Here is a 25,742-nt window from a genome sequence, read left to right as displayed (position 1 = left end):
CAAGATCATTCTCCAGATCTACAGTACTCATTATTTTGAGCACCGCAGGGAATGCCAGTTGACTAGTTGGCTAGTTGGTTGAGAATAATGGTTCAGGAGGTTGCATCATATGTGTTGTTTTATATTTTAGATGCCAACCTCCTTATCCCGTACGCACTGTGCTATTTGTAGTTCAGTGTGTACAAGGTCACAAGAGGTCAAGCTGGGTACAAACTACAGTTCTCAGCCTATCAGCCGAGTGAATGCAAAGGGTGGTATTCAATTGTTTGAAAAGTCAGTCGGGTGTCTGTTTCTTCCTATCTAATAGACAGGAAAAAACAGACACCCAACCGACTTTTCAAACAATGGAATTCCCCCCAAAGAGTCTCTGTTTACCTATTGGTACTGGTAACTAGAATAATCAGGAACGTGATATCTATATTTGGATAACTGAAAATACTTCACTTAGGGTCATATTCAAATAGCAGTGTAATTTTCGGCTATTGCACCAATTTTCTTATTACCATGGCTTTTTTTGCTCCTGATTGTGGTGCTATTCAATAAAAAAAATCAATTGCTTAATTTTTTTGGCCAAAATGTTAATTTTTTTTGTATTACATCCTGTACCCCCCCAAAAAAAAAAAAAAAATAAACAAATTGGGTAACAGTAAATATGTTTATTACTGTCCTAAAGACATATACTTTCATCTTTAAAAATGCTTTAAATGTCTGATTTGTCTCTTTTTTAAAGGTAAAAAAATGAAACAAAGCAAACTTTGTTTAAATACAAATGAAACCGGAAAAAGCCACTTTTAATTTTAAATAAATGTAAAAAAACTTTAAACTATATTTATTTATTTATTTATTTTACTTTAAAATACTGAAATAAAATTTGGGGTACATAAACTAATATGAAATATTATTTTGAGGCCATTTTTCACCCCAATAATGGCATGTAATTATTAGATCAATTAAATGAATACTTCAAATTGCCTAATTAGTCATGAGGGGGTGGGGCACCTAAAGGTTTTTAAATCAAGTCCTCAAATATTTACCTTAATAGACGGATTTTTCACAACTTTGCACCTGTTGTGAAGCTGATAGAAAGGAGCTGCGTTAAATCCTATTTAAACTACCACTGCTGAATTTCTTGTAGCCTACTGAATAGGAAAAACCCTGCAGGTGCAAGAAAAGACCTGCGCTGTGGAGGGGAAAAAAATTTGCTGCAAATTGAACATAAAGATGGTTTAATAAGAGACAGAAATAAATGATTATCCAATGTGTACTTGTATATTATTATTATTATTATTATCATCATCATCATCATCATCATCAACCTCACCATTTATTTGTTTATTTATATAGCACAACTTAAATGGAGAATTGTGTAACATATTAAAATCTGAAATTGGAGCAGAGAAAATGATTATCAGAATAAGTTTCTGGACTGTGCAAATGAATAAATACATACACCTGTTATATTACCTGTAGTATTTATTTTTTTATGAGTTTCAAAAGCAAAATATTTACTGAATTACAATTGGCCTCCAAATGCAGTGATTATATGTTATTTACAAGAGACTGGATAATGTATTTACTGCTTAAACAATAAAACTGTCACTTGTCTAAAGAACATCTTAGAAAACAGTCGGTCTTCATCTAAATGCAGAGCATTACTGCTCTGTGCTGCAAATGCCCCTTCCAACTCAGCCCTGCATATGTAACTCAATGAGGCGTCCGGCAAACACAGCTGTGGTTCCAATTATACAAACTATCATAAACACTGCGAGCAGGATGTGATCTAAGACCATGGCAGAAAACTTCCATTCTTCTGATGCCTGCAAAACAAATCACACATATATTATGCTTAATATAATAATCTGCATAGTAAGAACAGAAAAGCTACTTTCATGGCAAGGAAGTGAGAAGTGTAAAAGAAAATTGCACATACTGTATAGCTGAAAGTATATTACTATCTGACAATATTTTATTTACATTAGTTCCTCAGATATTAATTTTATTTTATTACAATACAAAATATATAGAAAATGAGGTCACATGAGACACCTGCCATGGCAGTTAATAAGTTTTGGAAGAGCAAAATAGAATTAATTTCAATAATGCAAATTTTCCTGATGCTAAACTTTAAAGCATCTTACAAATCATACTGCACACAAATATGTACAGTACAGTGGTTTGTACAATGGATGACAATGGCACCAATTCAGTTTTCCATTTGACCGCAAAATTGCTATGTAAATAAATAAATTAATAATAATAATAATAATAATAATAACTAATAAAAATAATACTAACATAAAAATAACAACAAAATAAATAAAATAATAATAATAATAATAATAATAATAATAATAGCATCAACACAGAAACATGCAAATGGTAGCAGCATAGAGGGAAACAGGGGTGGGTTTTATGGATGAGATCACCAGATTGGAACAAAATAAAAACTATCGGAGAAAAATGTATCAAAGATTGGAGAGAGATAAAGTACAAGCCAATCAGTTTCTAACTGTCATTTTACAGGCTGTGCGTGAAAAAAAGAAAGGAGCTGATTGGTTGGTACTTTATTTCTCTCCACTTGATCTCTCTTCAAGCTTTGATAAATCCAGTTGTATAGTGCAGAAAAGCAAGTGGAGATGTTTAATCGGGAGGCGGTCAAGATCCCGCCGTACGGAATCCCGGCGGTCGAAATACCGACGCCGGAATCCCGACCGGCACAATCCCAACATATTCTCGTTCCGTGGGTGTCCACGACACCCATAGAGGGAGAATATAATAGTGTGCCGAGCGTGGCGAGCGAAGCGAGCCCGCAAGGGGCTGCGTTCCGCTCGCCACCCCTGTCGGGATTGTGTGGTCGGGATTCCGGCGTCGGTATTTCGACCGCCGGGATCCCGTCCAACGGGATTTCGTACTGATCCCGTTTAATCAATACAACCAATAATTTACCTTATTTGATTCCTGGTCTGAATTCATGGACTCTGCAATATACTTGACTCCTTCTATAGCACTCTTGACATCAGGGTTCTTTAAGATTGGAGACTGATAAGTCACAGCAGCAGGTCCCAGTTTTCCTGAGATATCAGATATGTCCATGTCTTCTGTAAAAATCTTCTTTCCTTTTTTTTCTTGTGATGGACGTTTCATTGTGGAGAAGAACATCATGTTTGGGATGGTCTCAATAAAAATCTGATTAAAGAAAGAAATGGCAGAATTTATTGAATGTACTGATGATGATTAATTAATTCTAAAAGTGCAGATGTATATGGCAGACCTTCCACAAGTAGCAGTGTATAAAAGAGAGCGCTACCCAATTGCAACCAATCAGCTTGAAAAATTAAAGGAAACATCTTTGTTCCTAGTTACTTGTAGAGGTTAGAATATGAAAGGAAACATAATGCCTTAGCTGTACTTGTGTATTGATGTTTAACCTTTATTGCAAGTCACAGGAAGTCTGCAACATGTGACATAGGGAACATTTAAAGTGCTGTACCTATATAATTTTATTTGAACGCCACCTTCCTAAAATACTTGCTACCAGAAAGCAAAACATGGATTTGTAGTCCTGATGATATCAGGTAGATGTTACCAACTTAATGTATGTATACCCTCTCACACTCTGCTGTCTCAAAACAACAAAGAAATCCATCTAACCTCATAAATATCACGTGTCTCCCATCCCCCTCCAAGTCACTAAAATGTGCCTTATTGAATGCACGCTCTGTTTGTAACAAATTAACATCCATCTATGACCTCTTCATATCTCACAACTTTAATCAGCTGGCTATAACAGAAACATGGCTCACACAATCAGACACTGCCTCCCCTGCAGCACTGTCACACGGTGGTTTCCAGTTCTCACACACATCTAGGCCTAATAATAGTAAAGGTGGTGGGGTTGGAATCTTACTGCCACAGTTTTTCACATACACTGTTCTACCTCAGGTTCCATCACTCGCATTCACATCATTTGAAGTTCACTCTATCAGGATTTTCACCCCCTTCTCTCTGCATGTTGCAGCTATCTATCGCCCTCCTGGGCAACTCAAACAACAATTTCTAGAAGATTTTTCTGCCTGGCTCCCACACTTCTTATCCTATGACATCTCCACCATCATTATGGGCGATTTCAATATAGCTCTTGACAGTCCACAATCTGTTCATGCATTCAAACTCCTCTCTCTAACCTCCTATCTTGGCCTAACCCAATGGTCTGACTCCTCTACTCACCAGGAGGGCCACTGCCTTTATCTTGTGTTCACCAGGCTCTGCTCAGTTTCCAAATTCATTAACACTCCTTTCCCTCTCTCTGATCACAACCTGATCACCTTCACAATCTCTTCTATTACTTTAAATTCTAGGACACTAAAGCCAAGCACGCCTCCTCTAACCCGCAGAAATACTAACAATATACATTTTCAACAACTTTCCACTTCTCTGCAACAACTGCTCTCACCAATCTCTACATTTACCACACCTGACACTGTTGTATCTCACCTGCACCAGACCCTAGAGAGTGCCCTTGATGAAGTGGCTCCAGCTACCCATCACACTCACGTAGGCTTAGATACCAAATCATGGCACTCTAAATCAACAAGACACCTACAAAAACTGTCACGTAAAGTAGAACATCAGTGGCGGAAATCTCAGAATCCAAGTGACTTTCTCACATATAAGACTACCTACCACTCCTATCGTCAGTCCCTGGACATTGCCAAACAAACATATTTCTAATCTCTCATCTCTTATCATGCCACCAACCCCAAGTGACTTTTTAATACATTTAAATCACTTCTTTACCCTCCCTCACCTCCCCCACTAGCTACTATCCGTGCGCAAGAACTTGCTTCCTAGGATAAGATTGATAAAATCCGAGATGAAATGGTATGCTCTAACTCAGCCAGTGACCTGCTCAATTCCCTACCTGAACCCTCTGGCACTTTCTCTTAATTTGATCCCACAAGTGAAGATGAAGTATCAACACTCTTTTCATCCTCCTACTCCACTACCTCTCCTCTTGATCCTATACCCTCACAGGTCAGTAAAACCTTGTCTCCTGTGCTTATCCCAACCTTAACTAAAATCTGTAATCTCTCTCTCTCTACTGGTATCTTTCCCTCTCTGTTTAAACATGCAGTCATTACTCCCATTCTAAAAAAACACAACTCTGACCCAAACACACTCTCTAACTACCGTCCCATTTCTCAGCTACCCAGTCCCTCCAAGCTACTTGAGAGACTTGCATACACTCGCCTTACACACTTTATTAACTCCCACAACTTATTGGACCCACTTCAGTCAGGCTTTCGTGCCCAACACTCCACAGAGACGGCACTGACCAAAGTAGTGAATGATCTAGTCACTGCTAGATCAAAAGGCCATTACACACTACTTATTCTTCTAGATCTCTCTGCTGCTTTTGACACTGTTGACCACTCTCTTCTCATACAAACACTACAATCCCTAGATCTTCAGGACACAGCCCTTACTTGGTTCTCATCCTACCTATCTAATCGCTCTTTCAGTGTTCACTTCTCTGATTCTACCTCCTCTTCTCTACCTCTATCAGTTGGAGTACCGCAAGGCTCAGTCTTAGGTCCTCTGCTTTTCTCAATCTATACCTCCTCTTTTGGTAAACTAATCAGCTCCTTCGGATTTCAGTATCATTTGTATGCTGATGATACTCAAATCTACCTATCCTCCCCAGATTTGTCACCATCTGTATTGGCTCGTGTCACTGGATGCCTGTCTGCCATTTCATCTTGGATGTCATCTCACCACCTCAAACTCAACATTTCCAAAACAGAATTAATTATTTTCCCACCAGCTAAGAGTAGTTACCAACCTGATATCTCCATAACTGTTGACAATGCAACTATCCACCCTACCCCACAAGCTCGTTGCCTAGGTGTCACCCTTGACTCTGAACTGTCCTTTGTTCCACACATTCAATCTGTCTCTAAATCATGTTACATGCACCTTAAAAACATATCCAAAATACGCCCTTATCTTACACTAGACACTGCAAAAACTCTAATCCATGCACTCATCATCTCCCGCATTGATTATTGTAATAGTCTCCTTACTGGTCTTCCCAAACATAGGCTCTCACCACTTCAAGCCATTTTAAATGCAGCTGCGAGGCTAATCTTCCTCGCCAGACGTTCTTCATCTGCTGATCCGCTCTGTCAGTCCCTCCATTGGTTACCGGTATTCTACCGTGTCAAATATAAAATACTTTTACTTACATACAAGGCTATTAACCAAACTGCACCATCATACAGCTCCTCACTCATCTCAAAATATCTCCCTACCAGACCTCTCCACTCTGCACAAGATCTGCGTCTCTCATCCACATGTACTGTATTACCTGTTCCCACTCAAATTACAGGACTTTACCCGGGCTTCACCCACTCTGTGGAATGCACTCCCACGCACAATAAGACTCTCCTCTAGTTTCCAAACCTTTAAACGTTCCCTGAAAACTCATCTCTTCAGACAAGCCTACCAAATTTCAGACCCACACACATAACCTTCAATGCTTCCCTATCCAGTTACATCCCCTCTGTACAGTCCACATAACCTCACATTTTGTCTTCCAACATTGCTGGGTGATCATATCATATAACCCATTAAGAACCTAGCAATCTGGGGAACCATTATGTAACAGGTAGCATCTATCCTTGTGTATCAATGCCTATTTCCCTATAGATTGTAAGCTTGCAAGCAGGGCCTTCCTACCTCTGTCTGTCTGTCTGTCTTTGCCCAGTTTTGTTCTATAACTGTTGTTCTAATTGTAAAGCGCAACGGAATACGCTGTGCTATATAAGAAACTGCTAATAAATAAATAATAAATAAATATACATTACAACATGTACTAGAACTGTGATTTGTTGGAAGGGGAGTGCTTAGTACTGTCTCCCTTCTGTCACATTCTGGCCACTGCAAGAGTCATTCTATGGCAGCGACCTCCGACCCGGATCCCAAGTGCGCTACGGTGCATGCATGTCGTTTCCACGCTTCTTCTCTGTCTGTCCTCCATAGGAAGAGGTCGTGCCCCTGAGCATCTTGCTGTACTAGAGACTGTGCTACAGTATATACCAGAGACTGTGCTACACAACGGAGGCAGTACAAACCCCACTGTGTCACCACCAATTACTGTTAGAGGCCACTGCCACTACTGACTATACTGTGTATAAAGGTGTGTGCTACGCCATCTGCTCACACCAACTGCATTAACCCTGTAAGGTCCTGGTTGGATCTATTCCTTACTACTGTATGTAAATGCCTGCATTAACCCTGTGTTACCCTGGTTCAGTTATCTGCCGTGTGGAATGACCTCCACTGCACACTGCTGACACCTATCAACACCATCGGTTCTGTCAATACAATTAAGTGCATAAGCATATACATTTGCGGGCCAAGGTAGTAGCATCTGTGAAGGTACAAGCAGGGCAATACACATTTTCCCGGGCCTCAGTAATGAAAGGGGCATGGCCTAATTGTGGAGGTGTGGCCACATCTCCTTTAACAAAAGATCTTTAGAAACCACTTGTTTAAGCGCTGCAAAGCAGCACCAACTAGCATGGGGGTGGGGTGGGGGACAGGGTCAGATCTAGGGAGGGTGCACAATAAGTGAGATTGCTCCCTCCTTGCAGGAAGCTGCTGTACTCAGCTCCAGCAGTCTCCCTGGACCTACTATTGCTGCTTTACAGAATAATGTAACTCACCTTTCTCACCCACTGAGGCATGATGTGAGTACTCGGAGAACGGAAATGAGTGTTGATTACAATGACTGTGATAACAATGGAAGCTATGACAAACATCATTGTAAATAACATGTACTTTCCAATCAGCGGCACGGCACTTGATGTTGAAGGGATCAATTCAACAATAACCAGAAGAAACACAGTCAGGGACAGCAGGACAGAAACGCTCAGAGTTATTTTCTCACCTTTAGACGAGAAGAAAAAGTTATTTAAGACTGAATTAAAGACAACAGTTACATACCCTCCAACATTTTACACATGAAAACCGGTACAAATTAGGAAAGGGGGCGTGGCCATGGGTAAAGGGGTGTGGCCACACCCACTTTATTATACTTTCAGTGTTAATTTGGAGAGTCAAAAATCGGTACAAAGCCCTTTTTGGCAGGTACAGACCATAAAAAAGGCACTGTACCTGTCAAAAAGGTACAGTTGGAGGGTATATGCAGTTATCAGATGTGCACTACAGATTACTGGCCCATATAATGTTTTTGTCTTTTAAGAAGCCCTCACATATTGCAGCCATTCCATAGGTTTGCTGCATTGTTGATCCATGGCCATCCAATCACTAGGATCTGCTCAATCCTTGAACACTTTCCAGCATTGCAGTACAATAATATTATATGCAGTGGTGCAAGTAGAAAAAATGTATTATCGGTACTGTGCGTGCCAAAACATGCCACACGGGGCATAGCCAATGACATTTACAAGACTAAACCATGTACATGTAACCATGTAAATAGTCCCAATTTCCACAGGACAATCCACATTGACTTCAAATTAAAATCAGAATACACTGCCAAATCCATCAATGGGGAAAGAGCTTTTAAATTAGACATGTCCTGATTTTTATATATAAATAACGTACATGAATCTGTGGGAAGATAGAATACTAGGCCAGTCAGAAAGGAGAAGAGAAGACAGGGGATGATGACGTTGACAATGAAGTATAGAGGAAGACGCTGCATAAGGAAATGGAAGGTGATGTCCAGGTATGGTTTATCAGGGCAGCAGTCATAAATGACGCAGTGCTTCCAACATTGATAATCCTTTATTAGCCATTCTCCGCTCTCCATGAAGCTGCTCATGTCAGGACGGTCACTCTCCTAGAAGAGTTGTTTTGAATACAGTTTAAATAATAATTAGAAACTTTTAAATTGTAAAGTCAAAAATACAAAGGAAAGGAATACAGATCAGAGGTGAGAGCTTAGGTGGGCTGGGGAAAAACACTGTGGACCCGGCTACATCGTGGCACACTTGTGCCCTACTTGCAACACTCAGGGAGAAAACTGCTGCTATGAAGGTTGGCAGGGATAGTGGCTGAAAGCAGTGGCATCACAAGGGGTGTGTGGCCCGCACCCAGTGTCACCCACTGAGGAGTGACACCAAAGTGTCGGCTCCTGCTCAGTGACAGGAGCCCGGTGCTGCACAATACGTTACATTACATGCAGCAACCGAGCTCCTGTCACCCTGTAGAACACCAGTCTCCGGGTGCAGGCCGCATCTCCCGGACCCCAGAGTGGCGAAAACAGGGGTCAGACGCTTAGCCCTACCCCTCCTGCAAAACCCCACCACCATCCCAAGAAGCCACACCCCCTTTGCGCCCGCAGCCGCATCGGGTGTGCTCCAAGTGAGTGACGCCATTGGCTGAAAGTCTCAGGTCACATACAGTATTGCTTTTTAATAATTACCGGATTTATAACGACTAAGGATCCATCATAGCTCCATGTACCAAGCTTCATACTACAGTTCTGCTGGTCAAATGGAAAATGTGTGACAATCATTTCACAGTAACTTTTGAAAATGGCTGGTGGAGTCCACACAATTTTTCCTGTGTAATCCAGAAGTGCTTTAGTCTCTTGGACGATTGCAAAGTCACCATCTGCACTATAAAACAAGGAACAATTTCCAAAATGTATGGATTATATATAGCTCTACCAAGATATATATATAAAACAGGCGCTACTATGGTGGTTTTCCAAAGCAGCTGTAAAAAGGAGACAGCCAGTCTCCATAGCCAGTAGAGCAGTGTTTCCCAGAGCTTGGGAAACACTGCTCTTCTGATAATCATCTGTCCCCTCTAAAAATGATAAAATATATGACTGAACCTGGAAGAAGTAGGTGCTGCTTAAAAATAATGTCAGACCCCCTATATAAGAGTCGGTATCAGAGAGAGAGAAAGAGAGTATGTCAGGGAGAGAGAGACGGTGTCAGGGAGAGAGAGTCAGTGTCAGGGAGACAGAGAAAGACAGTGTGAGGGAGAGAGAAAGCGAGAGAGGCAGTATTGGAGAGAGAGAGATAGTGTCAGGGAGAGAGAGAGAGACAGTGTCAGAGAAAGAGAGAGAGACAGTGTCAGGGAGAGAGAGTGGGAGTGTGTCAGGAACAGAGTGAGGGAGAGAGAGAGTGTGGTTATGGAGAGACTATCATGGAAAAAGAAAGAGAGAGGGGAGAGAGAGAGAGAGAGAGAGAGCACTGCCTGACTTCTTCAGAGGTCTCTGCTGGGGACGGGCATTCCTGACATTAGGCCCCGCCCCTAAATAAACGCAAATTGCGGGACTCGGAGCCAACCAGGTAGCGCCCACCCCCCTTGCTGCACTCTCCATGCGGCTGCACTGCCTTGGGAGAACGGGATTAGTTATACCAGCGGTGGCTGTTCTTAGAGGGGAGGGGTGAATGGGATATATGGTCCTTGGGTGTGCAAGGGGAGCAGCGGGCCCTCGAAGCAGCCCGGGCCCCATAGCAGCTGCACCCCCTGCACCCTTGACAGTTACGCCAGTGGCTGTAAGGGCCAGAAGTCCGATGCAGCTCAGAGACTGGATGTCAGGTATTGATTTGAGCACAATGAATGCTTCCCTGTTCATCTGTAGGTGACATATAAGTCAATCAAAAGTGTTTTATGTTGTATTTTATAATTAGGAAAGATGTTCTGACTGTGTGGGACACATTTTTTATACAGCAGCCACTGCATTGTAAGTCTTTGATGTTTGCTGCTGCCAGAGATATTGACACTCCTGCCACTACTCCTTGACCATCCTGTCCACTCCTATAAGAAACAGTTATTCTATAGAATCAGTGCTTCTAGTGTTATCATGCAACAGGAATGAAGCATCTTACTTGTTGTACAGGACTATATCCGGGCGCCAAATATCACCAGAAAGGATTCGAACTTTTTCTATCCCACCATACAATTTGGGGTCCCATTTTAGCTTAACATCAACCCATTGCTAAAATGTAAACAAAAATGAAAATACCATTAGATTAGTAGGTTCTGGAAAACTATGTACTGAAACAAATTTACTATGCCTAGTAATTTGATCTTAACACTTCATTGTTGCCTACTACAAATGTCGGGCTGATTCTAATCAGCAGAGTGGGGGTGTCCAGAACAAAGGCCCAGGGTAAGGAGAGAGTGGAGACTTGGTTGATCAGTTTGGGGCTGGTTGACCCAATGCTGTGTGTTCCCCTACTATAGCGTCAGCTGACCCAATTAGATCAGCAGGTTCATGGAAAGTATGGGACACGGTCAAACGGTGTTACAGCATACAGAGACACTAAAAATGGGCGGTGCACAGTCGGTCGCACCGATGTATGGAAGGAGTTTAAAGGCCACTTGCATAAACGTGCACGTCAGCGAATGCCAGTGGGCACTGCTGCATGCACTTTTGTGTGCAACTCAGACTGGGATGGTAAAGTATGAACAAGTCTGTTTTTGGACAAAAATTCCTTAAAAATGCATTTTGAAATGTCGGCATTTCAAATGTCGGTATTCTGACTAATTCGGCATTTTGAACAGGGCGATATAATGAATGTCAGTATTTTGACTGTGTCAGTATTTTGACTGTCGGTCAATGGCTGTCGGGGTTATGACCATTGGTATTGTGTCCGTCGGTAAATCAACTGCTACCCATGCATTTGTATAGTTTAATGGATCCTCATATGTCCTTTTAACATAAGAAAGAATGAAGAAAGCTGATATGTTTTACTATTTGAATTTCTTTTCTTTTTCTTTTCTTTTTTTTGGTAATGGCATTGTATTTGAGAATTAGAATGTGCTTTATAACAATCGGCTTTAGCTATCAATAAAATTGCGAATGAAAATCAGGACTTACAATTTTGCTATCATGCTCTATTTATGGATTTAGACAATTTGGGGTTTGTCATATAATGGAAAAAATTATTATATTGTGTTCTACTGTATGTATTGTATAGTGAGCTACTGTACTGTACCAAATTTTGGGTAAAAAAAATAAAGCTACAAACCTGTTTGAGGCGAACATTGGTTGTTACAATTTGATTGACTTCATCCTTGAGAAATAAGAAAGAACACAATACAATTTAAGACAGTTTTCAGTTAAATACTAACACTGCACCAGTGACCCACTCTAAGGGGGTTAATCAGCATGGATCGCAAATTTGCGCATTTGCAGATCGGACGATTATAATCTGAATGTGCATGCACTGCGATCGCATCGCACACGTGTGACCTATCACAATGCGATCACATGCCGGCAGGTCTGGGAAACGCAGGCGTGTCATGGCCATTTTTGGGGGCCCGGATGACGTTGCCTGTGATTCCTGCATCAGGAAATATGGCGCCGGGGCGTCTGCATATGCAGCCTGGCTGCCTATGCAGGGGACTACCTGTATTTCCAGATTTTGCAATGCGATTGCATTTGATATGTGATTACATCGCAGGGCGGCACTACAAAAGCTGGGCAGCCTTGCCCTGTGCTGGGCGGCTCCCAGCATGCTGAATAACCCCCTAAATACAGTATGTTTTTATTATACAGAGTTGGATAGGTAAGAGCAGAAAAGAGGAGGAAGATAGCAGAGTTAAGGATAGACTGAAGTAATAAAGGCACAAATGAGGGTTTTAGTCTGCTTCCTTCAAGATGCCATCCAGCTGCAAAAAAAGAAAAAAAAAGCTCTAATGAGCATGTTTTCATTTACTGTAATAGTCTATTAGTGTGTAATCTTCCTTTATTCCCCAGAATTGCATCTGGGTTTAAGGGGCGATCGGCTTTGCACATTACGTGCACCACCCCTCCTGAAAGGAGGTTTTGACTGGAAGACTCAAGGTGGGAAAGGGACAGATCCAAGAAATACTGTATTATGGAGATAGAAATGGCAGTATTGTAAGAGGAACATAATATTGTGATAGTTCAAAAGAGCAGAATTAAGTATACTGTAACACCCAGACGGCAGACATGAGGAACAGAGAAGAGGGAGCTATTGTCAATGAAGAGGTCAAGTGAACCATGAATCTTAGAAAGCATTGGGCCCTCCAAAAGGAAATTGCCAACAGACAGTAGGTGACACAGTAGAGGCTGGGTGACACAGGAGACAGTAGGTGACACAGGAGAGGCTGGGTGACACAGGAGACAGTAGGTGACACAGGAGAGGCTGGGTGACACAGGAGACAGTAGGTGACACAGGAGACAGTAGGTGACACTGGAGACAGTAGGTGACACAGGAGACAGTAGGTGACACTGGAGACAGTAGGTGACACAGGAGAAGCTGGGTGACACAGGAGAAGCTGGGTGACACAGGAGAGGCTGGGTGACACAGGAGAAAGTAGGCGACACAGAAGAGGCTGGGTGACACAGGAGACAGTAGGTGACACGGGAGAGGCTGGGTGACACAGGAGACAGTAGGTGACACAGGAGAGGCTGGGAGACAGTGGGTGACACAGGAGACAGTAGGTGACACAGGAGAGGCTGGGTGACACAGGAGACAGTAGGTGACACAGGAGACATTAGGTGACACAGGAGAGGCTGGGTGACACAGGAGAAAGTAGGTGACACAGAAGAGGCTGGGTGACACAGGAGACAGTAGGTGACACGGGAGAGGCTGGGTGACACAGGAGACAGTAGGTGACACAGGAGAGGCTGGGTGATGCAGGAGACAGTAGCTGACACAGGAGAGGCTGGGAGAAGAGAGGCATATTTGGGTGTCATGGGTGTACAGTAAAATTGGAGGCCAGGGTAGCTGATAAGCTTACAGAGGAAGAGTTATGGTGGTAGAAGAGAAGGGGGCCAAGGATACTGTATTGCCGCTGATGGGAAGGGGCAGTGTAGAGGAGGTGGTGGGAGGTGTGGATATAAGTGAGAAGTGTTTTAAACAAGTAAAGCTGGGCATACACTATACAATTATCTGTCAGATAATCTGACAGATCTGGCTAGTTGGAATGAAAATCTGGTAATGGATGAGAGCAAATAACAATCAACCATTTGTTCCCAAGCACTGTAAAATGGACAAAACCTGTCGTTCAAGCAAATTGGCTAAATCAGTTATTTTATAAATTTGCATAAACCACACTTTGTCTGTTTTCCAATGTTTTGGAGCATATGGTTGATTGTCATTTGCTCTCATCCATTACCAGATTTTCATTCCAACCAGCTAGATCTGGCAGATAATTGTGTAGTGTATGCCCATCTTAAGGAGTGAACCATTCAAGTGTTTTGTCACAGAGGCTAATATAGCAGAGGATTTGTATGAAAAGGAAGGGGTGGTCTATTGTGTCAAATGTAGCTTATAAGGTCGAGAAGGGTCAGTATAGTGAAGCGATCCTTAGATTTGGTGACTGCCAATTTTGGTTGAACGAAGTTTTAAAACTGGATTGGAATGGGTGAAGGAGGGAGTGGGTTAGTCATATACACTCATGAAAGTGATTTAAACTTGTCCTAACTAGCACATTGCTAAGAAACCCATTCACGCTAAGAATTTGTGGATTGTTACTTTGATAACATCTTGAGAGCTACATAAGCTTAGCTGGCTCCAACTACTCATTACTAGGAGATGATTATTGTAATAATTTATGATTATTCTCATACCACATCAATCAGCTGAATTAACTGGAGACCAACTGTTACCACAACGACATCTTTAAATTTAATAACTGGACGAACAACTTTGTTGTAATTTGAAAACAGGTCTTTAATGAGACGACTTTCATCTTCAGAGGAGAAGACAGTTCCAGCTGCGGAGAGGCACAGAAAAAAGGGACGTTTCACTGAATGGTTGTAAAAAATTACCAACATTTAAAAATGATTGTCTTTCCTGTTGATCCAATGCATCTAAGTATCTCACACGTGGTTCAATGCATTTTGGTGTTCTACCATCCTTTCATGACATGTGTATTGAATTTAGTTATAATGTACTTTGTTTAATTGAGAAAACTCATTCATAGTAACAAAAATTCTCATGCACTTATCCCATAGCATAAAAAGTACTTACATACTGTATATAAACAAGAATCAGGCTCACAATGTGGCAGCTGCAAAGATCACAGTGACAGTATCCAGTTCTTAGGGGGTCCTCCAAGTTCTTGATTTGCACACTATAATCATACTTGCCTACCTGACCCTCTCCATGAGGGAGAAAATGCTCTGTTCCTGGACTTTCCTGGTAACGTATGATTACCATCACCTTGGGTTAAAATACCTTTCTTATCAATTAACTAGCTCACCACAGGTGATGGCAATCATACATTACCAGGAAAGTCCAGTAACAGAGCATTTTCTCCCTCATGGAGAGGGTCAGGTAGGCAAGTTTGACTATAATCTCTGGAACTGCCGCAATCCATTAATTTCTCATAGTATCTATACGTGAAATGAAGTAACAACTAGCAGTATTTGGTGTACAGTAATTCAGGTGTGGATGACTTGTGCCAGGTTCCTTTGGGGAGCAGATATTGAAGACAAATATACGCAACCAGGAACAGCAGGAGCCTTTCAACATGGCCCCTCATGAGTAGTATATGGAGAGGTGGGGGCGGTTCCAGAACTGTCTTTGATCAGAGTGTCGATATTCCTTCTAATACATTATTCCAGTAATGTGCTAAAATAAAAGAACCAAAAAATTACTGTTTTGCGCTAAAATACTAAATGGTGCATATATGAATGAAAACTCCTGTATAATATATAACCATCTGATTTATTTATTCAATAAAAAAAATATATATAAAAATATTGGGTAACGTTCTGCTTTTACTATATAGAATGAATGTGTACAAATCATCAAATACTTTTCCTAATTGCTATAACAATGGAAAACACCTGATATATATTACCACATGTAGTATGAATACTTATGCACACTCTAGATAGTATCCAATCTTAAGTATACATCTTTCATAAAAAAGTGCAATTTAACTTTAAAATGTTATCCACATAGATATTGTAGAAACAACTGTGTTTAAAGATGCTGTCCCAAATTGTGGTTACCACTCATATGCTGTATGCACACAGCTTATTGTTCCATGATATATATGTTTCTTAAAATGGTATGAAAACTTTTGCACACTCGTATGCTTTTCAGTTTTAAGGTGCAGTCTCTTGTATATACAAGCAGTGCACAATGTATGGTGTCCCACGTTATGTGCAAACGATCCTGAGAGCACTTGTCCCGTAATGTGATTGCTGCTTATGTACCGTGTATGGCAGCTTACCACTGCAGCCCAACTGGCTGTTTTGCGGGATCTTGGCTGCGCTTAACGGTGTGTGGTGCTGTCTCTCACCCGTCTAAATCCGCTCAACAGAGCACGGGAAGCTGGAGCCGCTTGTATACGGACGGCTGTGCAGATCTGACTCTATGCTGGGAACCAAGGACGGCCAAACGGGACTCCTTAAATCAGAAACCGCCGTCTGGGTCTTCTGCAACGAGGACGCGGCCAACCAGCTGATGGGGAGAGTCAGATCTGCACAGCCGTCCGTATACAAGCGGCTCCAGCTTCCCGTGCTCTGTTGAGTGGACGTAGACGGGTGAGAGACAGCACCACACACTGCTGAGCGCAGCGCAAGATCCCGCAAAACAGCCAGTTGGGCTGCAGTGGTAAGCTGCCATACCCGGTACATAAGCAGCAATCACATTACGGGACAAGTGCTCTCAGGATCGTTTGCACATAACGTGGGACACCATACATAGTGCCACTGCTTGTATATACAAGAGACTGCACCTTAAAACTGAAAAGCATACGAGTGTGCAAAAGTTTTCATACCATTTTAAGAAACATATATATCATGGAACAATACGCTGTGTGCATACAGCATATGAGTGGTAACCACAATTTGGGACAGCATCTTTAAACACAGTTGTTTCTACAATATCTATGTGGATAACATTTTAAAGTTAAATTGCACTTTTTTTTATGAAAGATGTATACTTAAGATTGGATACCATCTAGAGCAGGCATTCCCAACCACGGTCCTCAAGGCACACCAACAGTGCAGGTTTTTGTAATATCCCAGCTTCAGCACAGATGGTTAAATCAAAATAACTGAGGTACTAATTAAGTCACCTGTGTTCAAGCCTAGATATCACTAAAACCTGCACTGTTGGTGTGCCTTGAGGACCGCAGTTGGGAATGCCTGATCTAGAGTGTGCATAAGTATTCATACTACATGTGGTAATATATATCAGGTGTTTTCCATTGTTATAGCAATTAGGAAAAGTATTTGATGACTTGCACACATGAATTTTATATAGTAAAAGCAGAACGTTACCCAATCTTTTTATATATATATTTTTTATTGAATAAATAAATCACATGGTTATATATTATACAGGAGTTTTCATTCATATATGCACCATTTAATATTTTAGCGCAAAACAGTCATTTTTTGGTTCTTTGGTTTGCTTTAATTTCTGAGGTGGAGATCTGTGGCTCTTCATCATCACTAATTAAAATAGCTGTGTGCACACAGACACAGCTGGACTGGTTTTTTGCAGCTCACAGTATAAAAACTAATTGAATTTATACAATTTAAAAACATACAGCGCCTGAATTGTGATTTTTAGAGTTCTGTTTTGGAATGTGCTAAAATAGCCAGAAAATATGTGGATGACAAAAGTGCGATAATAGTGTGTAACAAACCAGTACTTGAGTTTGTAAAAGAGTATGTACAAACTCTTGTTTCAAGAAGTAGGCATTTGACAAGCTCTCTCCATTGTACTACGGTGGTTGTGTGAGTATACTACATATACTGTATTTGTATTAAGGGTGAGTATGCTACAAAAGTTCTACAACACTGTACCATTGGACACATTGATCTGCACTATGGGCCTAGGCCCTCATTCCGAGTTGATCGGTCGCAAGGCGAATTTAGCAGAGTTACACACGCTAAGCCTACGCCTACTGGGAGTGTATCTTAGCATCCTAAAATTGCGACCGATGTATTCGCATTATTGCGATCACAAACTACTTAGCAGTTTTAGAGTAGCTCCACACTTACTCTGCCTGTGCGATCAGTTCAGTGCTTGTCGTTCCTGGATTGACGTCAGAAACACACCCAGCGTTCGCTCAGACACTCCCCCGTTTCTCCGGCCACTCCTGCGTTTTTTCCGGAAACGGTAGCGTTTTCATCCACACGCCCCTAAAACGCCGTGTTTCCGCCCAGTAACACCCATTTCTTGTCAATCACACTACGATCGCCGGAGCGAAGAAAAAGCCGTGAGTAAAAATCCTATCTTCATAGCAAAGTTACTTGGCGCAGTCGCAGTGCGACTATTGCGCATGCGCACTAAGCGAAATTTCACTGCGATGCGATGAAAAATAACGAGCGATCAACTCGGAATGAGGGCCCTAATTCAGACCTGATTCTGTGCAGCGATTTTTGCAGCCCTGCGATCAGATAGTCGCCACCCACTGGGGGAGTGTATTTTAGCTGTGCACGTGTGCGAATGCATGTGTTGCAGAGCTGTACAAACTATTTTGTGCAGTCTCTGCGCAGCCCAGGACTTACTTAGCTCCTACGATCACTTTAGCCTGTCCGGCACCAGAATTTACGTCAGACACCCTCCCTTCCAATGCTTGGACACTCCTGTGTTTTTCCAGACACTCCCTAAAAATGGTCAGTTGCCACCCACAAACGCTCACTACCTGTCAATCCCCTTGCGATTGCTTTTTCGCACCATACCGTCACTATGCATCGATCCCCGTTGCTGCGGTCCAGCGCACCTGCACATTGCGGTGCATACACATGCGCAGTTCGGACCTGATCGCAGGCTGTGAGAAAACACAGCCTAGTAATCAGGTCTGAATTACCGCCTATGTTGGCACTTCTCTTTCCTTGGACCCCCTACAAGATAAGAAAAACATGCAAGAGTTCCAGGCTACAACTATGCTGCTCACGCAACCACTGTAGGACAATGGTGAGAGTTTGTTCAATGCCTACCACTTCTTCAAATAAGGTGAGTTTGTATGTACTCTCTTGAAAATTCAAGTACTAGTGCATTACACATATTTTCTGCCTATGTGAGCACATTGCTGGAAGAATGCATCCAAAGGAATTTTGGGGGTCATTCCGAGTTGATCGTAGCTGTGCTAAATTTAGCACAGCTACGATCGTTAACTCGGACATGCGGGGGGACGCCCAGCACAGGGCTAGTCCGCCCCGCATGTCAGTGCTGCCCCCCCCCCCCCCCCGCACAAATACAAAAGCATCGCACAGAGGCATGCCTTTGTATTTGAGGAGTAACTCTCGGCCTGCGCATCTCCTGCGGCTGGCCGGGAGTTGCTCGTCGCTCCCGCCTGCCACAGCGGCTGCGTGACATCTCACCCCTCCAACGGTCCGGCCTCGCCTGCGTTGTTTGTTTTTGTTATTGCTCAAGATGAAACACAGCGAAGGTAATTTCTAGGAGTTTCCACTACAAAATGATGCAATTTTCATGAAAATTGGTTTAGCAGTTCTTGGGCCAACTTGGAAAAACCGACAGACACAACATTCTTATAATATTAGCATAGATAGATTAAGTCAATTTATTTTTTATTATTTTATTTATCTTCTGTGATATATATTATTTGGAGGTTGGCTGTGGTTAGAGATGAGAGAGACTGACATTAGGTGACTGAGGTGTGAAAGAGAGAAAAAGAGAGAGAGATTGGAATAAGGGGGAAAGAGAGGAAAGACATGGTGGGGATGAAGCTGACAGAAGAAAATGGAAGGGGAATGAGAAGGACAGAGATATGAGATAGAAAAGGCTATTAGGGGGATGAGAGACAGTAAGTGAGGGGGACAGAGATGAGAAAGGAAGATGGGGTGAGGAGAGGGACAGAGATTAGAAAAGAGTAGGTAGATGGGATATAGAATTGAGAGATGGGGAAGGAAACGAGACAGGGATGAGATACAAGACGATGAGGGGGTAAGGGGAATAAAGGTGTGACATGGAGATAGAAGGGCATAGAGGAAGGGAAGATGAGGGAGCGAGGAGAAAGAATGGCGTCACAGGAAGATGGGGGGGCAGAGATGAGATACAGGAAGATAAGGGGGTATGGGGGATCTGGGTAAGAAAGCCCCTGCATGAAAACTAGCGACCTGGTGTATGATGGTTCCATAATACTAGTTTATTTATAATGCAGTTAGATGTTTATCAGTTACCTCACATACAGCATGAAGGAATCTCCTGTGACACTGAGGATTCTAAAATGCAATTATGTAGCTAAAAATACTCACTGATTTCCTTTCACCTGCAGCTGCCAGTCAAACATTGTTTTTACATTTTGATACTTAAATATGTCCTAAGCCCAGACTGAATGTAAGGCAACATAATACATTTACCAAAATTATAAATAAACATTATAAGAGTTATTATAAGAGTGTGTGTTCATTTTATGTAAAAACGAACAATGCTGTTTGGAAGGTGCGACCAGATGAATCAGTGATCTCTTAGCAGCTGATCTGCCTATGTATGAAACCACAGAATGGGGCTGATCCTGAGTTGGACGCAATGTCGATGTTCGTGTAAGTTGGCGATTTTTTGTGACCATGCATGCGTGTAAATCCCTTAAAATTTGCACGCCGCAAGCGTCCCACGGTGTCTGCTCCCAGTGTCGCAGGACCGATTGAGTCACACTGACTATGGAATGTACTGGTAATTCCTGGGTGGTGAGGGGAGGTGGTTATGCAGATGCACAAAGATATTCCCTCTCATGGACATGTTATGGAAGTGTTGCGGGCATGTTGCAGGAGTAGTTTCGGGCTCTTAATCTCATACACTGGAAACCATACTTTGACGGAACATGGGGCTGGTGTCCCGATGGTGCATCTGATGGTTGTGACTGCAATAGATCAATGCACACTTCCTAGCCCTTCCGCACTTAGACCAAAGAAAGACGCTAACACAGTTACAGCAACATCCGACTTAGAATCAGCACCAAAGGATATTTAATCAGGGCCAGGCCAGCCAGTGGTTCTGCTTTGACTATGGGGCTGATTCAGGATCAGCCACTATTGAGCTAAAGGCCTAATTCAGCATGGATAGCAAAAGCAAAATCTTTCTCTAATGGGCAAAACCATGTGCAGTGCAGGTGGGGCAGATATAACATGTGCAGAGAGAGTTAAGATTAAAATAAAAATAAAGCAGCCAGTATTTACCCTGCACAGAAACAATTTAACCCACCCAAATCTAACTCTCTCTGCAAATGTTATATCTGCCACACCTGCAGTGCACATGGTTTTGCCCATTAGAGAAAGATTTTTCTTTTGCGATCCATGCTGAATTAGGCCCTAAAAACGCTATTAGCAGATTCGGGGTTCTCTCGGATGAGAATATAGGCGGCTTCCCACTGATAACCTATAAACAATATCACACGGTAGGCAGATCTGGCCCTTTGTGAAAATTAAAGTAAATAAATAAATCATTAAACAAGTATGGCAGCAATTATGTTGAGAATAAAAACACCCAATAAAACACACATACATATTCCTAAGAACCCAAACACCCGTCAGAAGGGTGGTTAGGGTTAAGGGATAGGAAGGTTAGGGTTAGGCACCACTGGGGAGGGTTAGGGTAGGGTAATGGTGAGGATTATGGGGCTTAACGTGGGGCTGTTGGGATTCTGATGGATGGGATACCGTTGTTGGTATACTGACTGCCGGCATACCGTCCATCTGCAAATCATACTGAACCCTAGCACATGTACAGCTTGTAGAATCCACCACAAATGGACCTGCGTGTGACTCAGAAACAGGCCCCAAATGCACTTTATACAGTAGGAACCTCCATTCAGTCTGTATGAGATGTTTGGTCTCATTTTTATAAAAATGTAATTTTTTGACCAAAAGTTCCAGGAACACTTTGTGGCATTGATAAATATACTATACGATGGCTACTTTCATAAAATGTATGAATGAGAGAATATGTAATTTGCTAAACATTATTTATGAATCTATTTATTAAGAACACTGAAATAAAGCTCACTGCAGTGTTAGAAAATCTTTGTCAACCAGTTTGTAATTGTGTGTGTATGAAAAGTCATCGGTGCAGCTGACTGCTGTAACGCTCCCTAGCTAAACTGACCGGTGGCAGTAACAGTAGTTTTATTGTTTGTCAGGCCAGCAAGTTTCCTATCAGCACATGCGTGTGACATTACTGCACATGCCACAAATCAGGTATCTGCACTATGGCAGAGATCACTAGTGCATACAGATTAACTGTAAACTTACCGCCCTAGAGTGTCCATGAAATCGGTGCATCTAGGCAGTCACTGTGTGGTGACAATGCAACTCCTCTATCTCGTAGGCGTGTCACATGCGATCGCAGTCCTGAAGGGGGGTCAACGCTGCATTTTGTGGGCATCAACATACCGTTTGGGGGTGTGTGTGGTCCAGACAATGCAAGCGTGTCTGGCGTGGCTGTGACCCAAAAGATGTCGGCCCTCCGTCTACACGAAGGCAGGGGGCAACCCTAATCATGCGAGCACATCGCTGTTTAGCGATATGCTCGTATTTAAGTGGGGGGAGGCAGGACCCAGCATGCGAGATGGACGTGCCCTGTGCTGGGCTTCCCCCCATATGTTAGTGTAAAGGGTTGTAGTTGTGCGATTTTTCGCACAACTACAACCCATGCTGAATCAGGCCCTCTGTGGTTGGGATATGCTTCCACGAGCAGTCGCACCTATTCTTACTATACAAAGGCAGATTCTGGCATTACCATAATGCAGACCCTCCAACATGAGCCACCCCACTAGGTGCAAAATGCTCTGTTTCTGGACTTCCCTCTTAATTTATGATTGCCATCACCTGTGTTGAACTAGTTAAATGATAAGAAAGCTGTTTCTTCATAGGTGATGGCAATAATAAATTAAGAGGGAAGTCCAGAAACAGAGCATTTTGTACCTAGTGGGGCGGGTCATGTTGAAGGGTCTGCATAATGTAGTAAGCATACATCCAGTCAGATGCAATAGTGGCTGAGGATGCGTCTGACTCAGATTCAGCCCCTGGAACTGAAAGCCCAACTCGGGGTCATGTTTCAGATACAATAAAAAGAAAATACTCTATGCTTTGTTAAAAAAAAGAAAACATTAAGTATAATTTTAAAATGCTTCATTTTAATAATAAAGTATTTTTCCTGTGAATGGCTTCAGTGATCAGAGGGCAGCGATGGTACATACTTGTAACATTGATGTCTAGAATAAATAGGCTTCTCCATGCTTTGCATGGGTGTCTTATAGAAGATCGCCCAGGGTCTAGCATACAGTCAATAGATCAACCCCATATGAACGACATGCATTAGGTCGACAGGTACAAAAGGCCAATAAGGTCAAAAGGTCAACCGGTGAAAGGTAGACCATGTGTAAGTTCAACAGGGTCAAAAGGTTGACATGACAATTGTCAACACAGAAATTGCCAAAACAAGTATTTTTAGTTTTTTTGGGTGTAGTTTTGTATGTTTCATGATATGTAATCTCAATCAGTGGAAACGAGTGTCCTCGTGGGCTCGCTATGCTTGCCACGCTTTGGGCAAGGTTACTATTCCCAATCGTAGTCTATGTGGATGGTAAATAAAGCAAAAGTTGGAAAACATGAAAAAAAAAAAAATGTGTCGACCATTGGTCAACGTCATGTCAACCTATTGAATCTGTTGACCTTTTGTACTTGTAGACCTAATGCATGCCTACCATCAGTGGCCCCGAGAGAGGGGGGAGAGGGTACAAATTACCTGGGCCCAGGTCTGATAGAGGGGCCCAGAGGGGGCCCAGGTCCATGCTTCCTTTGATTAGGCCATGCCTCCTGAAAAGTACCTGGGCCCAGCCAGACTCTCTACTGCCCTGGCTGGGAGGCACAGGGCAGCCAAGAGAAATTCTGGGTCCCGGTACAACAACTTCCTGGGCCCACCTGCCACCACTGGAGAGGTTGTGACCGCAGCATGCTGAGGGCATGGCAACTCCTCTTTGGGGGCGTGTCTAGCACATCAGAAGCATCCACTCACAGAAGCATGGCATGCCTCCCAGCCAGGATAGTAGAGAGCCTGGATGGGCCCAGGTACTTTTCAGGGGGCATGGCCTAATCAAAGGAGGCGTGGACCTGGGCCCCAACTGGGCCCCTCTATCAGACCTGGGCCCAGGTAATTTGTACCCTCTCCCCCCCCCTCTCTCGACGCCACTGGGGAGGCATACCATACTTCTGTGAATGAGTGCTTCTCGTGTGCTAGACATGCCCCCAAAGAGGAGTGGCCATACCATTAGCATGTTGCGGTCACACACCCTCCAGTGGGGGCAGGGGGGCCCAGGAAGTTGTTGTACCTGGGCCCAGGATTTCTCTTGCAGCCCTGCCTACCATATGGTGTTGATCTAGACACTATCAACCTATACAATGGAACCCGCTTTGCACGGGCAAGCATCACAGGACGATGTCATTGAAGAATGTCCTAAATCCTGCAACATCATCAGGGTTGAGGGCTGTTTGCCTATGATAAATACTGGAGATGCCCTACTATCTAAAAATAGAACAATTGGTTTAGCCAACTCAGGGGTTAAAGTCAATAAACCTCTGCCAATAAATGGTTAAATATATTTTTCTTTTGTTTATATTACTATAATTTGAAGCAGGAATGTCGAAAAGAATTAGCATGTTTTGAAACAACTTTTTTATATTTCAGTCACTAAGTTATGATTTGTGAATGTATTTAATGGAATTGTAACCACTGGCCTCACTGAGAAAGCATTGCAGACCTACTCATTAGAGACCCGCTTCAGGTTATACAACTTGTGCATAAAACGTAAAACTACTGCAACCTTCCACGTGATATTCTGACTATATGATTTTGGCACTATCATAATAAAAATATAATTTTTTCCCCTATGTTGTGAAAGAGGAATAAAAATGTAAAAAAAAACCATAGAATAGATTCATTTTGATTAGTGTTTACCTACTGTACCATTATACATGGGCACCATCTCATTATAGCAGAATATCACACACAATTAACGGATAATAATACAGACATCGCTAAAACATACAGTAAATGAAAATGATTATATATGATAGACACATCTGGGGGACCACTATATATACTGTATAACCACCTATGTAATAGAGTAAATGTATTCAGAGAAAGAGGAATCGGGGAAAGGGGATAATATACAGTGTAGTGTAACTATGCAACAACCAAAACAGTTTTGTTTAGAATAGTAATAAAACAGTAACCTTACTGCAACTCACAAAACGCTTAGATGTGGAAATGATAAGAGGCACAGTACCTATTAAGAGGAGAATAACATTTATGACAGTCAAATCCATTTCCTTCCTCTTCTTTCCTCTCAGCTTTCTCCCTGACTGCCTACAGTCTGTAGCTATTGCTCTGTGGGGAGGGCGATGGGTCTTCCCTTCCACCATGAGGAATTATATTACTGGACTATTGTTACTCTACACCTGTTCAGCAGGACAGCTGGGGGGCTATGGATGATTGAACAGTATGTAACAAGTCTCACAGTGCGAGTAGCTTTGACAACATTTCTTTTACAAATACAGATTTTTTTTTGAGCGTGACTGAGATGGTGACACTTTTGATTTCTGATGGTTCAATAGGGTAAATTTACTAAGGTGGGAGTTTTTTTTAGACCTGGTGATGTTGCTTATAGCAACCAATCAGATTATACTTAATGTTTATCTAGCTGCTTCTAGAAGATAATAGATAAAATCTGATTGGTTGCTATGGATAGCATCACCAGTTCTAAAAAAAACTAGAGATGAGCGGGTT

General features: G+C 42.4%; 1 protein-coding gene across 1 annotated transcript; it reads right to left on the bottom strand.

Annotated features, from left to right (window-relative positions):
* Positions 1 to 1,455: 1,455 nt before the first annotated feature.
* On the bottom strand, positions 1,456 to 25,393 carry LOC134944662 (acetylcholine receptor subunit alpha-1-A-like). Its single transcript, XM_063933423.1, has 9 exons — positions 25,243 to 25,393; positions 14,597 to 14,742; positions 12,024 to 12,068; positions 10,878 to 10,987; positions 9,455 to 9,650; positions 8,632 to 8,869; positions 7,728 to 7,951; positions 2,947 to 3,186; positions 1,456 to 1,817 (listed from the first exon to the last, which is right to left on the bottom strand). The coding sequence occupies exons 1-9, from the start codon at positions 25,376 to 25,378 to the stop codon at positions 1,686 to 1,688; spliced, it is 1,467 nt and encodes a 488-aa protein (XP_063789493.1). The 5' UTR covers positions 25,379 to 25,393; the 3' UTR covers positions 1,456 to 1,685.
* Between the last annotated feature and the right edge of the window lie 349 nt (positions 25,394 to 25,742).

Source organism: Pseudophryne corroboree, chromosome 7, assembly GCF_028390025.1.
Source record: "Pseudophryne corroboree isolate aPseCor3 chromosome 7, aPseCor3.hap2, whole genome shotgun sequence".
NCBI lineage: Eukaryota > Metazoa > Chordata > Amphibia > Anura > Myobatrachidae > Pseudophryne > Pseudophryne corroboree.
The sequence above is the reverse complement of the archived record's forward strand: the minus strand, read 5'-3'. Positions and strand labels throughout refer to the sequence as shown.